The 15964-nt window shown below is 41.8% G+C and overlaps 1 protein-coding gene across 2 annotated transcripts in view; it reads left to right on the top strand.

Moving 5' to 3' along the window:
- zmp:0000000755 (phosphofurin acidic cluster sorting protein 2) overlaps positions 1-15964 on the top strand; it is a 57598-nt gene that overhangs the window by 29731 nt on the left and 11903 nt on the right. For both annotated transcript variants that reach the window (XM_050070513.1, XM_050070512.1), the window contains exons 3-10: positions 4436-4525; positions 6194-6319; positions 9740-9902; positions 12038-12129; positions 12390-12470; positions 12824-12883; positions 14319-14470; positions 15342-15435. In XM_050070513.1, the coding sequence (XP_049926470.1) occupies positions 4436-4525; positions 6194-6319; positions 9740-9902; positions 12038-12129; positions 12390-12470; positions 12824-12883; positions 14319-14470; positions 15342-15435 (858 nt within the window). The remainder of the gene's footprint in view (positions 1-4435; positions 4526-6193; positions 6320-9739; positions 9903-12037; positions 12130-12389; positions 12471-12823; positions 12884-14318; positions 14471-15341; positions 15436-15964) is intronic.

The following is a 15964-nucleotide window of genomic DNA, read 5'->3' as shown; positions in this document are numbered from 1 at the left end:
TCAGCAGTGTGTACACTAATATGTACTTGTCTACATTTCCTTCTTAGCTGACATCCTTGATTATCCAACTCTCTGCTGAATAGGCAAATTTTCTGTTACTGCTGTTACACAGGTTAGACACAGTGCTGAAGATTCAGGGTCTGCCATGTCAGCACAAGCTAACACCACAGCAGGTGGTCCCAACAAACCCACATTGAATGGCCTGACTCTGACATTAAATACAGTAATAACCATTAGGTAATGTAAGCCATGTGAAGCTAACTGTCACTTTCTGTGTGCGGGTGGATTTTTGGACTCCCATCAACTATCCCCCGTAGGGTTGGGTACCGAAACTCAGTACTTTTTGTACTTGGTACCGATTCACGTCGGTACTACCGAGTACCGATTCACTTAAAATGAATCGGTGCCAAATTTCGGTACCTGAGGTGGAGGCGGAGCGAGAGCACATGACTCGCACCTCAGACTCAGCAACATTGGCGACAAAAAAAATGTGCAGACAAAAGTTAACATGCAGCACTGTTCCTAAATGTTCTCAATAAAATGTTGAAACTGAGAAGTTTAGACTATGGGCCCGAACAACACATAGTGCAATCCAATGTTTTCACAGCGAAAAAATTGATCAAGTTTCAATAAAATGATGTATAACAGAGCTTTCATACAGCTTTGCACACACATTACTGTTGGATGGATTACTCGCGAACGCAGGCTCGCACAGAAATGCCATGCATATCACATGAAAGTGCAGGACCACACACATCATTGTACTGTCATCCCATCACGCTATAATACCAGATTAATTGTCTACAAAATAAAAACCTGACAAATTTCTTTACAATCCATTATACAGATCTTGTTATCAGTCACTTCATATAGTGAGGAATATCGTATCTTACCATGTCTTAGGCTTGCGTGTGTTTCTCCCTGTCTATCCGCATTTGTAGTCCGGCTTTCAAGATGCAAATATCTCCATATTGTCCAGTTGACACTCCATCAAACTTTGTATGATAAGACAAGCGCACTTCACCTTTGCGCACCCAGACAACTGCAGCCTAATTATGCACGCTGACAGGGCAGTAGTCACCATATACATTGAGGGGGACACGTGCCCCCCCACCAATGCCCAAAATGTCCCCCCAATATATAACTGAAACTGAACAACAAATATTATCTTGGAGGACATCATTGCACTTGGTTGACTATTTTTCTATTATCTTAGATGTAAATATTGCAATAAAAATATATATTGTTATATATTGTTTCTTTCAGATAAAACACATTTTTGACTTGTAAATGAGTCAATGGAATTTCTTGCAATAATGAAAAAATACTGGCAATCATGTCTGCCTGGCACAAACCACATGTTTTGGACAACTGTGAAGTGACAGAATGTCCCAGCATCATGGTTCTTATATTGCCAGATTCCAGAGAGTCTCCCCTCTTCATATATGGCAGAATATGTCAACTTCCAACTTGCTATGGTGAGATACATGTAAAAATGTAAGAATTTAGGCACACAGATTTGTTTTTTTCATTGACATAAAAATTAATATAAAATACAGGCACATAGAAGGACATGAAATGATGGCAAATCTGGATAGCCCAGATTGTCCTGAAAAAAACCAAGATATAGCATGTGTATGTAGCCTTTAGAATAACTGTGATATGAGCTTAAAAGTAAAGGCAGTAAAAATACCCCAAAAAGGCCTAGGGCCCATAGGGTTAAAAAGTACCGAAATAAGGTACCGTTTGGTACCGGTACCGAATTCCAGATACCGGTACCGTATCGGTTCAGTTATGAACGGTAACCAACCCTAATCCCCCGCATGAAGTTCACACTCCTGCAGCAGAAGTCTCCTGTGATGGTAAATGAAATGATAAGGCCTACATGTTTATTTGCATATAGAGCGGTCGAAGTGAGATCCAATCAAAAGTGGTCACTGGACACGCATGTGGAGATGTATTCTAATGCCAGGTGTGAACAGACAGATTTAGAGCTGTCCGCTTGTGATCAGATGACCCAAAATGCATGGGTGTAAACAGACTCTTTCTCTATGGGACAGCAGTGCCAGTGGACTACCGGGCCCCCTGGAACATATTCAATTCAGTCCAATATTCAGAGGTTGTTTGCCAAAGATAAAACTGAAAATCAGGGATCGCCTTAACACCTGCTTCGTCGTCAAAAAGCTTTCATTTTCAGTGGAGAAGAAAATGGGTACGTGTGGTGTCTGTCCTGTGTTGCTAGACATATCAAGCCATACGCAATCTTCTGTTTGGTTTCCTTCAATTCAGCTGTTAGCACTGTTTGATTAGAGGGAGTTGATTACTCGAAGTGTGGATATGTACTGTGCTGTATGCCATCTCTGTTGGCTGTGACAGACCCTCGTAATCCTCTTGCCTTCTGTGGCTCACACACGGTGAGAGCCTTTGGACGTTTGTTGGCCTTGTTTTTCTGATTGTGACTTCCTGTGGATTTTCCTTGACCTGCCCTCTGTGTCATCTTCGCACTCTGAGTTGGTAGGTGTGAGACTTCACTGAAAAAGACTATGCCTGGAAAAACAATTATTGGAGTGAAACAACTGTAATTATAAGCGTTGCTCTGCTTTATTGGGCTTTTATTAAACATGCATTATCATCTAAATACCATGTTTAAGATAATTTATTTCAAGCATATGCTGAAACTACAGAGGCACCACTGCATTTGTGAATAGAGCTAACCCCCTCTGCTATCCTGGGATGATTTCTCAGCACACACCCAACCATTTCATTTGGTATCTGTTACATGATTTAGCAGCTCTGATGACATTAGGATCCAATGTCCTATCCACTGCATTGGACTTGTAAGGAGTTTCTGGGGTATTAAGCCAGCTACAGGATATCCTTACTGCTCCGTGCTGCTCACCAAGTCTTACTTAATTCTGTTGGCAGGTTTAGCAGACACCTGAACTAAGCTGTGACAACTTATACAATTTTTACAGCAGTTGAGATATTGCCAAATATATTACACAACAGATGCCTGTCTTCCGCACTCGCAGCTTGACATTACATTATGAACCCGAGACATGACAAGCTGTTCCTGTTCTCACGTTCGCACTCCGACTCCTCATTTCGAGATTAGAAGAGGTAGAAAAAGAAGCTCGGATGAAGAATTAAACCGTATCTTGCGAGAAACATGATAGACTTTAATCCGAGGCTCGTAAGAGAAACACGCTAAGGGCTGAGACAGGTCCTGTGAGGACGCTGTGTGTGTCTGTGTCCTTACATTTGGGAGAGATTTCCACAACCTGTGGCATTTAAATCCCTGTGCTGTTTGGCCACAACAAATTTTGTGCCAGATCCCAGAATTAGTTTTACGTGATGAGTCTGTCTCACCCAGAATAGCCAGCATTAGATAATGAAACTAAATTTGGTTTCAATTAGTGGCACCATAAAAGAAACTATATAAACCTATCTAATATAAAAACTTTTTTCAGGTCATGTAGTTCCCCTTGCCTAAACATCCCTCATCCCAAGGCACTGTTAAGAATCCTAGTCAGTTTTTTTCTAAGATGCTGAGGGTAGCGGTATCGTACACATCCACACAAATAAGTTTCATTTTATAACAGTTTTAAAGCAAAGACAATCTGTGCAAACACCAGTGTTTCATCACCTTTTCACAAATAATCTCTGTGCATATTAACAGCCCTGAAAATGCAAATCACATGACCATTTACATACACTGGGCATACACGTGCCATTGTAAATAGGAAGCAGATTGTATGGCCAGAGATTTTTGTGCTTGGACAGATGATGAGGTGGAACTGTTACTGAAAGCAACACGAGCACAAGGCGGCCAAGGCGGTGTTAAACAGATTGAAAGTTGTTGAGTCCCAGGCTAACACACAACCCTGGAGTTTCTAAACTAAAACAGGGTCAGCAGCATTTTCAAAGGTCTCTGTTTTAGTGGTTCCAAAACTGCAGAGTAGCGTGGATGCTAGGCGTAAACTGGCCATAGTCATGCATTTAAAACAAAAATGTATGCGGATGTAGCCTTAGGGTTTGAAGCTGAAGCAGGCTTGTGATAAGGTTGTTGCTTTTTCGGGCCTTATTTCAGTCAGGAAGACCTCTTGATTCATCCCTGAGCAGGGATTCTGACCCAGATTTCAATTGTTCTAGTAGCACTGTTCTCTAGAAAGCAGTGAAGGAGTAGAGGACTGTTTGTACTGAGCTGCCTCAAGGTGTGAATCTGCATAAATGTGCGAATGTGATGTAGACTGCACCTAAAATACGACTTGCACACTCAGTCGCTGTTGTCTGATAGATACTGACTTAAGAAACAACATATGATGAGGGATTTTTGAGCATTTTTTATTCCAAATGTAGCCCCTGATGCATAAGTTTTCTATGTAGCATTTATAAATGTTCTCACAGTGAAACTTTGCTTTACTTTGTCTTCCAGGGCTCGAAGCGTCTTCTGAGATCAAATGAGTACGTCCTCCCGCCCAGTGGACTGATGGAGACAGATCTGGAGCTCACATTCTCACTACAGGCAAGCACTTTGACATTATGCTGTGAATTCTCACACTGATACAGCAGTTATTGGAGAGGGAGGATTGTGTTATGGCTTTTATGGGCTCTCATGCCCCTTCCTAACCCCGAGCAACAGTGTTAAGCTCAAAATATCCTCGTGTATTTGTACATGTGTGTTTACAGTATTTTGTGTAAATTAAATCAGGCTCTCTTATTTGATATTAGCCTGTGACACATTTTTTTTTATGTTATTTTGCAGCCAGAGGAGGTGTTAGCTCACAGGAAGTGCAGCTTTTTCTGTTGTTACATTTGGCGGTTTTCCAAGTGCAACCTTACTTCATAGAGAGATGAATCATTACCAAAGTCACTGACACAGAATGACAGAATGTTTCAGATTTGAATTAATAAACACTGCATGCATGCTGACTTTTTGCGGGCTGGAATAGCCAGACAATTACAGAGGTGAGCTTAGCAAGGACAAGTGAACAAGTTATGGAAAATGGACATTAAGTTTCTACATGGAAAAGTTGCCCATTTTACCAAAAAGGGCAAAATCTGAAGCAAAAATGCCCGGCTGAAATCACTGTGCTGATCACTAAAGCCTAGAAAAAGTGTGGGCAGTATCCAATATGGATATTGCAGCAGTGAGTGTCAACCGACTTGTGAAACCGGATCTCACAAGTTATAATTGTGTGAATATTATAGACTGAGAAGGTGAGAAAAATCAATGTAAAGATAAGGTTCTGGCAGCCAGAGACAATATGACTCCTGAGGAAACAGACCAGTCGGATAAAAAAGAGCAAATGTGAGGATGAAATACTCAAAAGTCTCAGAAATAAATATAGTTCTGAAGTGATGAAGGTTCATCAACAGTTCAGACACAGTCCAGCAGACAGACCACAGAAAGGTTTTTTAATAGTTGAGTCAGTGAAAATGCAGAATCTAACACCCACCATGTTGGTTCACTGCTGGCATCTGAGTCCAGTGAGACTGGCTGTATTTTTACATGAACTTGAACCGAGTGTGTGTGTGGTATCTCTACATCATCAGTTGACACTACTGAGTGCAGACAGCGTTCTGACTACAGATACATCTTCTGAAATTGAGAAGCAGGTTGTCCATGCCTGGATAAGTTCACAGGCCAGGATGATGGAGAATTAAAATCTTTCCTGGCAGTTTAAGATCGCCCAAAGGATTGTGGGTAGCAGGTGAAACACTGGAACTGTCTGATGGCATTGATAATATGGTCTGGCCACAGTCTGTGTTACATTTGGTGGCAGTAATCTGTGGCACAGATAAGCAGGCGCCAGTTGATGCCATGAAATCCACCAAGTCAGTCACAGAGAAAAGACTTTGGAAATAAATAGCATCAGAGATCTTATTCAAACCCAAAAAGTTGAGAAAGAAGTGCGTGTCACGGCTTCTTAAGGCACTGATGGACAGTGATAGCATGAGTTAGCACTCTGAAAATAAACAGAATATATGCAGTCTTGTTTTATTATGTCAGTTGTAGGGTTGAAAAAAACGTTGATTTGCAAGAAATAGAAGCTGAAGATTAGTTTTCTTATAGAGTAACAGAAGCAATGTGTTGAAATAAGTCTGCATGTGGGTTTCCATCTTAAGGCGGATAAATATGTAATGCGGTCTGCATTGTTTGTCTTGTTGACTTTATGTTTGTTATTTTCAGTACCCCCATTTCCTGAAGAGGGATGCCAACAGACTACAGATCATGCTGCAGAGGAGAAAACGCTACAAGAATCGAACCATTCTGGGCTACAAAACTTTGGCTGTGGGAGTCATCAATATGGCTGAGGTACTGTGTCATGCCTCAGCTGGGGCATTACTTTCAATCACTGCATTTCATGTTTCACTGTCAGCCGTTTAATTTCTCTTGAGAAACATATCATTTTGCTCTGAGCTTTGTGATTGCATTCGGCTCATCTCCGACAGTGATTGACACGGCTATTAGTGTCTGTGTACCATGTCTTGGTTTGCCAGAGAGAGGGCCTCCTGCGTTACACATCATTTCAGATGACTCATGGTCATCACACATACTGCTGTGGGAGCTTATGGACCATCTGGAGCTGGCTTCATATGCACTTTTCTGGAAACAGTGCATTCAGTCATGCTGTGTAGAAATAATGGACTAGGCGCTGATATAATGCCACTTGTGGATGGCTGTTAGATGTAGAGATGTATGATTAAGTTTCTTTGTCCTGATCAGAGTCATTTAATGTTGAGTGCTGCATGTTCAGTCCTCAGCTGGACATGCAGTGGGGACTTTGCAGTTACGTCACACTGAATGTGTGGACACTGCACCACGAAGACGCCATTTTTAGCTGCATCCAGCAGCTCTAGAGCTCGCTCTGTTAGTTAGTTTGTTGGTTAATTGGTCGGTCGATCAGTTGGTAGGTCTGCAGAAATGTTCCCACCCTTGAGCAGCCAAACTTTTTCCCTAGGAGGCGGAAATTTGGCATTGAGGTCAAGTGTGTGCATGCGTATGTGTGTGAAGATGTTTGTGTTCAAGCCAGCTGGCTAAAGGAGGGTGGGGGGGGGGTGACCTATAACAAAAAGGCACATTACTTCCAAATGCATTCTCATATTTGCATAAGATTTTGTGGAGAGATTGGTCATGAGGCAAAGGACAGCTGATCAAGTGTTTGTGCCAATTGGCAAAAAGGGGTAGTGGCACTGGGAATGGCTTATAACAAAAGCAGCATAACTTTAAAACAAATTCATGTAACATGGCCAACCTTTATAGAAACAAAAACACACACACACACACAGATAGACAGACATAAATATACACACCATTTTGCCCATCCCCTTTCATAACTCCACCAGCTGTTGTAGGGAGGCGTCATTGGACAAGTGTTTGTGTGTGTGTGATTGCATGAAGGCATGCACGTACATGGTGCAGCCATTGCAAATTCACATTTGTTTATACACCCAAAATGGCTTCACTTGCTTTGCTTGCATATGCGTATTTTTCAGTGTGAGTATTAGGGGTGTGCCATATCATATCATTCATGATAATAATGGTAGAATCAAAATTATAGCGTGATACTTGTGATATTTTGACTTGTTGACATGTTGACTTCATGCTGTTACGCACAGCAACAAGCATGACTGTAAGCGAATATTATTACGGACTCCGTGGTGGTTCCAAAAAGAGGAGCAGTAGTGTGGTATAAACTGTGGTGTCATTAAGCCTGAGTGTCCTAAATGTTTTATGAACAGCCCCGGACTTTTCAGACTCTTTTAGTGACTTACCGCTCAGAGGCAACTCATTCAGCGGCTCCTCTGGCAGCAGCACAGCGTTTCTTCCTCTCCTCTCTTGCTATGCGCACACAGGAGTCGATGTTGTCAAGTGATTTTGTTATAAACCTTCAGTAATGTAAACCTATGTGATGCTCACACCTCGACAAAAAACGACATATATGTGAATGTGTGATAGTTCTGGTATCATAACAGCCTGTGACAGGTTACAGCGTGATGATTAGAGGATAAATGACAGAGTATAAAGGTCCAGGTGGAAAAAAAGAAAAAAACTTAATCATTTAGGATTTTGCCTAAAGAGAAGGAAATCGCCTGTTGATTTAGAAATATAGATCCCAAGGTACATTTTTGTATTTGGGAGCTGTTTAAATGTGTAATTTGTGGTAGGTTTTATTTTGTTGTGTACAGAATCTGAATCTCACACTGAGTTTCTGTTATTGTTGTTTACCAAGTAAAGAAACGAGAGATAATTTAGTTTAGTTTTATATCACTTACTTTGTTGCAATTCTATGTTCTTATATTAATAATAGATTTTTTTAATCAATTTGTCATATTGTCAACAATATTGTTATCACAAAATTATTATTCTATTATTATTCATTTTATTTTAGGGCCATATCGCCCACCCCTCGTGGGTATCACATTGAAAAACACTGTTTGACATTGGCTTGCTGCTGTTAATTGTGCCTCTGTGTGGGTCATTCAATTGCAAGACTGTGCAGAACCAATGCGTTTTCAAGTTTTAACACAGTGGGGTGTTTCTGAGAGCAGCTATGGATTGAAGTGAACAAAGGGTTGGGAATTGGGCTTTATACAGCAGATACAAATCAATTAAAATGCCTTGTTCAGGACATAATTAGTTTGGTGTTTCTGTGTGAGAGAAATCCAGGTCAAGACTGGATTTAGACATAGATATCGAACATCACACTTATTTGGATCGGAGAGAAACAGGTAGCATTTCACCAGTTGTAATTACAGCAGCTGATGCACCCATTCATGCTCAGCCAAAGTGACTTTCCACCACTAGCCCCAGGATAGGAATTGACTGACATCTGAAAACAAGACTAATGCTTTATTGCATTTTAAAATACCACTCAGCTGCTGTGCTGTTTTGGTGCTCGCAGCAGTGAAACAACCCACAGACTTCTATGAATAAAGCTAGATTGGCCATTATTGGATCCTGTTGGGTAATTATGTTGTCATCTGCTGTAGAGTAAACTCTCCCGTGCCCTCATTCTGAATCTATTGGGGCATTATGTGGGAGGAAGTCACTTATTGGACTTTGCATGATGCAGCATTCGAGTGCACCCCTGCCAGTGTTTGAGCAAAATGAGTCAACTCCCTGTACAGCTATTCATCATGTGAAATATTGAAAGTACCCCCCAGATAGAGCTTAGAATGAAAGCTCATCCCCTCTCATCTGATTCAAAACAGTTTATGCAAACTGTGTCGTACTGTTTGACTGGATGATATGAGCAAATTGCCTTGGCTCATTTAGACACAGAGAATGGAAGAGCAGCATTGTGCTAATGAAGATTTACTTAGAGATAGCATAGCTGTCATCTTGTAATCAGTCTGTAAATCTCTGTGAGCATAAAGCTGTGTAACAGAAGCCATCTCAATCTCCGCTGTATCAGTATTGGCTCAGCACAGAGAGAGATAAAATCCTTCCATCCTGTCTGTCTGTTGGAGAAATATTTGTTCCGTGCTGCCTCGACATGATCTTACAGAGTGATTGATAGGCTCAGGAATTGTACAAGACTTGAAGGCATCTCAGCTTAAGAGGACTTGGATGTTTAGACAGATGAAGTCCGGTGTTTATTCAAGATAATATTATCAGGAACACGTCAGCAGAGGAAAAAAATGAAACTAAAGTGTCTCCTGTAAATTGGATTAGGGCCCATTTTGTATTTGAATGGATTCTTAAAATCACTGTTAATCTCCCCATGTCCAGGTGATGCAACACCCGACAGACGGAGGACTGATTCTTGGTCTCCATAGCAATGTGAAGGAGGCGCCAGTACGTGTGGCGGAGATCAGCGTGTACTCTCTGTCCAGCCAGCCCATCGACCACGAGGACGGTAGCGGCCAGGCTGGCCGTAAGACCAAAACCTCAGGTGGGCACAGCCACCTCCCGTCCCCTTACGTGGATCTGTTAGACAGGCCTGTACCAATGCTGCCTGGCCAAATCCTGTCTGTAATTTCAGCCTTCACCCTGGAGCCAGCCCTCCCTGCCCAGGCCTCTCTCTTCCCTCCTTCCACCTGGCTCCTATTTCCCAGCCGAGGACAGAATAAACTGTATTAATCCCACCCCAACCTATGGCCAAGGATATGTTATTCTCTTCAGCTATGGTTGTAATGTTGATTTGAGAGTTGAACAGATTTAGGGGCTATTACCTTACACCGTTCTAATTCTGGACAGGGGAGAAATACTGGGCCCTGCTCGGACTCCACGCCTTCATCCTGCTATGCTGATCCCCATGTTCTGGATGTTATTAAGGAGGCCGCTCAAACATAACAGATGAGCTCATGGACCAAGTATTATACTAGTGTCACTGTGAGGGAAGCAAAGATGTTTATCTTTCGCCTTTCTCCTCTGCAGTGATTCTTAATAACATCCATCCCATCCAAGAGCATAGAACAGGATGTTTCACAGGCAGAAGGAAGTCAGAATTGGCCGTTAAGTAAAAAAAAAAGATCCTCCATCACCTGATTTGTCCTCAGCTGTCAGACACACAGTAAAATCTGCCTCTTTAGGAATGTGGCTGTTCAAACCAATAAAATCTGACATTAAACAATAGTAAAACTTCCACCACTGAAATGTCATTAAAACTTAATCAGAATGTGAGACACAGATCGCAAAAAGAGCTCTACAATCTAATTTGCATATAATAAGACTTTCATTACATTTCAGCAAGCAAATTTAGCATTTAATTATGTGCGCAGAAAATGTTTTTGCATTACCATAGATGCTGTTCATTATTCTTGCCAAGCAGCCGAAGCAATTCATTACTGATTAACTATGTAGAATAGGGCAGGAAATTAAGAAACTTCATTCACTCGAGGAGGAAAATTGTCTTTGGGCTCCAACTGATATTTGTGGAAAACTATGCAATGTACTGAAAGCATCATTTACACTATGAGAGAATCATTCTGCTTTGTATGATTGAAGGAATTGTTTGGATTTTTTAAGGGGGTTGTATGAGGTGCTTATCCACATTTATGTATCAGCAAGAGCAGATGACTGTTAGCATGCCCCCAGTTTGGAGAAGAGGCAGGGCTGCTGGTACAGAGGCTAGGCAATGAACTGCACAGGGTTTATTTGGGCCACCTAAAAAAATCTAGAACAGTTTATGTGTATGCCATATTTACAGTATTTTCACGGCTTTACCTGGTGGGGAAGCTGTTCACAACCTCAGTTTCCCCTCCATCCTCTGTAGCATATACTCCGTTGACAAACAGTCATTTTTACCTTGCAGAATATGGGAGATGCTACCATGATCAATTCATTTGTTTGTGGTATTTTGAGACTTTGGTGAATCCGAACTAACCCTTTAAAACACCAGAGTCACACAATAACACAAGCAAACTAATTGACTGAGGCTGTGGTAGACCAGCAGCTCCTGTATTTAGCGATATTAAATTACTGTTTTCTCAATGGAGTCTGGCTTTGAAGAGAGCACTGTAACAGCTTAATTTCCTTGTCAGAAATGGCTGTCTGACAGCAAGGTAAAGCAATGCAAATACTCTAAACATGGCACACACTTAAAAGAATATTATTTTTTTGCCGCCCCGCCCACAGCTGTACATTGCTTAGCTCCCATGTCGTTACTCTTGCCTCCTCCTCCAAACTGGGAGTATGCTGACTAGCATCTTCTGTAGGTAATACACTGACTATGGGTAAGGAGCTCACACAAGCCCACCTCAAAAGATCCAAACTCTCCCTTGAACACTTCTTGCCCTCCATCAGCAGTATAAGAACATTTCATATTGACTTTAGGAAGCTTGTTTCTAATTCAGCAAATTGCTTCCTATAGCCATATTTTACTCCCAAAGACATTTTCTGCAGAGTTTTAGCAATAATAAGGCAGTGACTTTAGAATTAATTTATTCACCATAAAACCCCATTTTTCTCAGCCCAAGTTTTAAAAACATGCCTTTGAATTTGAGTCTGTGCAGATGTAACACTGCCTAATGTAATTCTAGACATTCCTCCCTGTATTTTGATGTTTTTCTCTGTGTGTTACCTCAGACCGTTCCCCAGACATGGATAACTATTCTGAGGAGGACGATGACAGCTACTCGTCAGAGCAGGAAGCCAGCGATGACGCTGTTCATGGCCAGGTCAGTGCCAGTAAACGCTTAGATATAAACAAATCTGCAGTATTCAGGGACATTAAATGCACTTAAATGAATAACATCTCATATAGCTTAACAAGATGTAGTTGTATTGCTTTCATACTGACTGTGCTAGTAATGTCAGAGTTTTTGGTTAGTATAATAATGAATCTTCTACATTTAACTTTAAATGTACAGAGGTAGAAATGTAGTGGCACAATTATGTTTACATTTCAGATATGTCACCCACCCTCTCTGTATTTCAGGATCTTTACGATGAAGACGACGAGGTCAGGAAGCCCAAGAAACCCCGGAGGAAAATGATCCGAACCACCTCCATGACTAGGGTTGGTCGCCTTCTTTTCCGCCAGCAGAGTTTTATGCTTGCCAATCATTTACTATGACAATAACTTAAGACCTGTGTTTGTTGTTGTACAAGCGTTTTAAGGGAAAGCACACACTGTGTTCCATTTGTCCAAGCCATTAGGACGATACGGATGAACACGTAAACGAACACTGTGGGTTCACTGGACTGATTATAATGGTCTTTACATAGAGTGGCTGTGAATGAGTAATCCAGTGAAAAGTTACTGGGAGAACTGATAAGCCCGAGCCCAGCTGTCATGCGTATTTAATGGCAGTTAGTCCTTTCTCAGGGGCGTCTTTTTCTCATAATTGCGTGTTTTTTTTTCTGTTACAGCAACCCAACTTCAAGCAGAAGTTTGTGGCCTTGCTGAAGAGGTTCAAGGTAACAGATGAGGTGAGTGTGAAAAGAATAATTGCATTTGTTTTGACTGACACCCAGGAGAGGATGGTCAATGTCAAAGCAAATGATGTGGTGCATTTTAGAGGGGTACAGCATCCTTCTCAGTGCACCTGCCTGGAGTCTCTCAGTCCTTCTATTATGAAGCTTTTAGTAAGTCAGCTGTGAAACATATCAGTTATTAAATTGCCCTCAGGGCAGGAGAAAATAATGTCAGTATTGACTGTCTAAACAGCATATAGCTGCAGTTAATGTGCTCATGACTGGAGGAGAATCGCCTGTAAAGAAACGACTGCTGCAACAGAGGTACAAGCATCATTATGGGAGCTATAGGCCGCATTACCGCTGTGCTCATGGATGCATGATTCATACATTTCCATTAGCAGCTATCCGTATGCAGAATCCATTAACGACCCTATTCTCTACCACTTGATAAATGTGCATTCGTATGCTCGTCGTGGTTAGGTTTGTGTTTTTTCTTCTCCCAAGTCCTGTTCCTATAAATGTGTCTGAGGATTCTACATAATAGCTTGTAATCAGGTCATCAGCAGGAAGTCGACCATTTGTGTGCAACAACCCCTAGATGTCCATTAGTACATAATCTGTGTTAGGCCATTATAATGATAATATTTCCCATTGAACTGTGAAATCTATTGGAGTAACTAAGATAGTCATTGTCTTGTTTCTCCTTTTTCCTCTTTTTTTTCTGACGCCAATGTCCATAGATTACATCAAGAAAGATGTATAAGAGATTAGGTTCTGTTTTTAACCATGTAGGGTCTCAGGCTGGACGAGGATTTGCTCTGCCTTTTTACTCCCCCCTTTATGTAACTTAAAAAAAAATGGGTGTATTTAATTTAGTGATGCTTACAAGAGTCTCTGACCTGTGCTTTTCTGGATGGTTCTGGAAGCTCCAGGTGGCCCAATGATCTTTTATCACGTCCCCTGTCTCTAATCCCTTCCTTGTGGCTGGGCAGTGTGCAAGGCTACAGCTCTATAAATACATAGCCAGGAGGAAGAGAGGGGACAGACTGTGTTTATCTGCTCCCTGCCAGCTTCTGCACTTATGGAGTGGCATTAATCACCTGATTAGTCCACAAGCCTGCCTTGTGTGCAGTTCCTATGATATACATCCCCGCTGTGCAGCTGGCAGATCAAGGCTCAGCACCTCAGCTCTCCTCCAGCACTCACTTACCTTTTAATTGGCCTGCTTAGGACCAAGGCAGGGACGTATTTATAGCATAGATTTTCTCATTTTATAGCCGTCAGTGTTCTCCTTCATTCTTTAAGCACCATTAGGCCAGCTGTGAAAGTGATTAGCTAATGCACAGCTCCAGTCACTCCCTACACTTATTTAATCTATAGCCATAATTACTAATCCTTGATTACAGTGTACTGATGTGTTGATGATGTGTCTACCCTGTGCGTACAGGTCCTGGACTCTGACCCGGTCGATCAGACCCAGGAGGTGGAGGAGGATCTGGACTTACTCTACGACAGTCTGGAGGTGTACAACCAGAGTGACAGTGGGCCGGAGATGGAGGACAATGAGAGCGTTCTGAGCACGCCCAAGCCCAAACTCAAGTATGTCTGTACTCTTTCCTATAAGACCATCGTTTCATAAGTCGCCCAATATTCTTAGATATTGAAATATTTCTATTCACAGCCTATATTGTTACAGTGTGATTTCCAGTGGTGGGTGGTAATGCATTACATTAACTCTGAGTCATATTTTTTAATAAATTGTTCTTCTAAGAGTAGTTGTTTTGTAGAATACTTTTTACACGTACTCAAGTACATTTGCTATAAAAGATACATACTTCTACTCCATTACATTTTGCGACACACTTCTTGCTACTTTTACTGATATATTTAGCCACACATGACAGCAATTGTGCAATAGCTTCTTAGCCAATCACAGCTCTGCAGACGGAACAGAGTTTATGTTTTGCACACTGTCACACGCACAATGTAGACTGCGTCCAGTCCAAGCCTCTCCTTTAAAGGATTCAGTGAATTCCTCCGGGCGCAGCTGCACCGCGTTCCGGCTGTGACCAGCCCACCAGAGCTGCCACTCCTGACAGTGCTTGCAATTCCAATAGACATGCTGCAGAGTATTTCAGAAGCAGCTCACTGCTCTGCTCTGCTAGTGATGCAAAGTTTTTCCTTGTTGTGATGGAAGAGATTAAACAGTGCTTAACCACACGTATTTTATCATTTGTCTGGTTTTGGATAGGGCACTTTAATGACGTGCACTCATTTGTTATAACCTGTTGAGGGCCTGTGTGAATGTAATACATTGCATCTAATGAAGTTACTTACTACTTGTAGTTTATTTAAGGATATAGTTTTTTACTCTTACTCAAGTTGGAGCTGCTTAGAAAAAGAGGCTAAGGAAAGCATTTTTCCTGGGATTTTAGTTTCCTCTAATTCAAATCTTTGTTTGTGTTTTCAGGCCATTTTTTGAAGGGATGTCTCACTCCAGTTCCCAGACAGAAATTGGGAGCATACACAGCCAAAAAAGCCAGCAGAGAGAGCTGTCATGTCCTGTAAGTTGGTCACCAGGCACTCTTACTAACCCGTCAGATGCCTTTGGGCCCCGCTGTTTACCCGTAAAGTTCTTCCTCTCGACCACTGGAGAGGCTCTCCTGGTAAACAGTGTTACATAAAGGAATTGCCCCTGGGCAGTGTTAAAATGTCTGGCAATCCTCTGTGCTTATTGTGGTTGAGGGATTCCCAAGGACCATGATGCTACAGGCAAGATATTCTGAGCATGCAGCCCACCAGCTTCCACCCCTGCAAATGAGGATGTGGGGGCCTGCAGTCCTTACCCTCTTCACCTCTACAGCCCTCTAGTATTTATAGGGACTGACACAGAATGACCTCTCCACCACCATCAACACACACACACACACACACAAATATGCTCAGAGAGAAGATTGGATGGAACAATCCCTGAACTCCTACTCACAGATTTATGGCCCATTGGAAACAACAAGGACAGAGAAACGGAGAGAGAGAGAGACATGTTGAGTCTGATGGTTAGAGAGGGAACGCTGTTTATAAATATCTGGGAAT

This window comes from Epinephelus moara, chromosome 19, assembly GCF_006386435.1.
Source record: "Epinephelus moara isolate mb chromosome 19, YSFRI_EMoa_1.0, whole genome shotgun sequence".
Classification (NCBI taxonomy): Eukaryota; Metazoa; Chordata; class Actinopteri; order Perciformes; family Serranidae; genus Epinephelus; species Epinephelus moara.
Note: the sequence above shows the minus strand (reverse complement) of the source record. Positions and strands in the feature narration are given on the sequence as shown.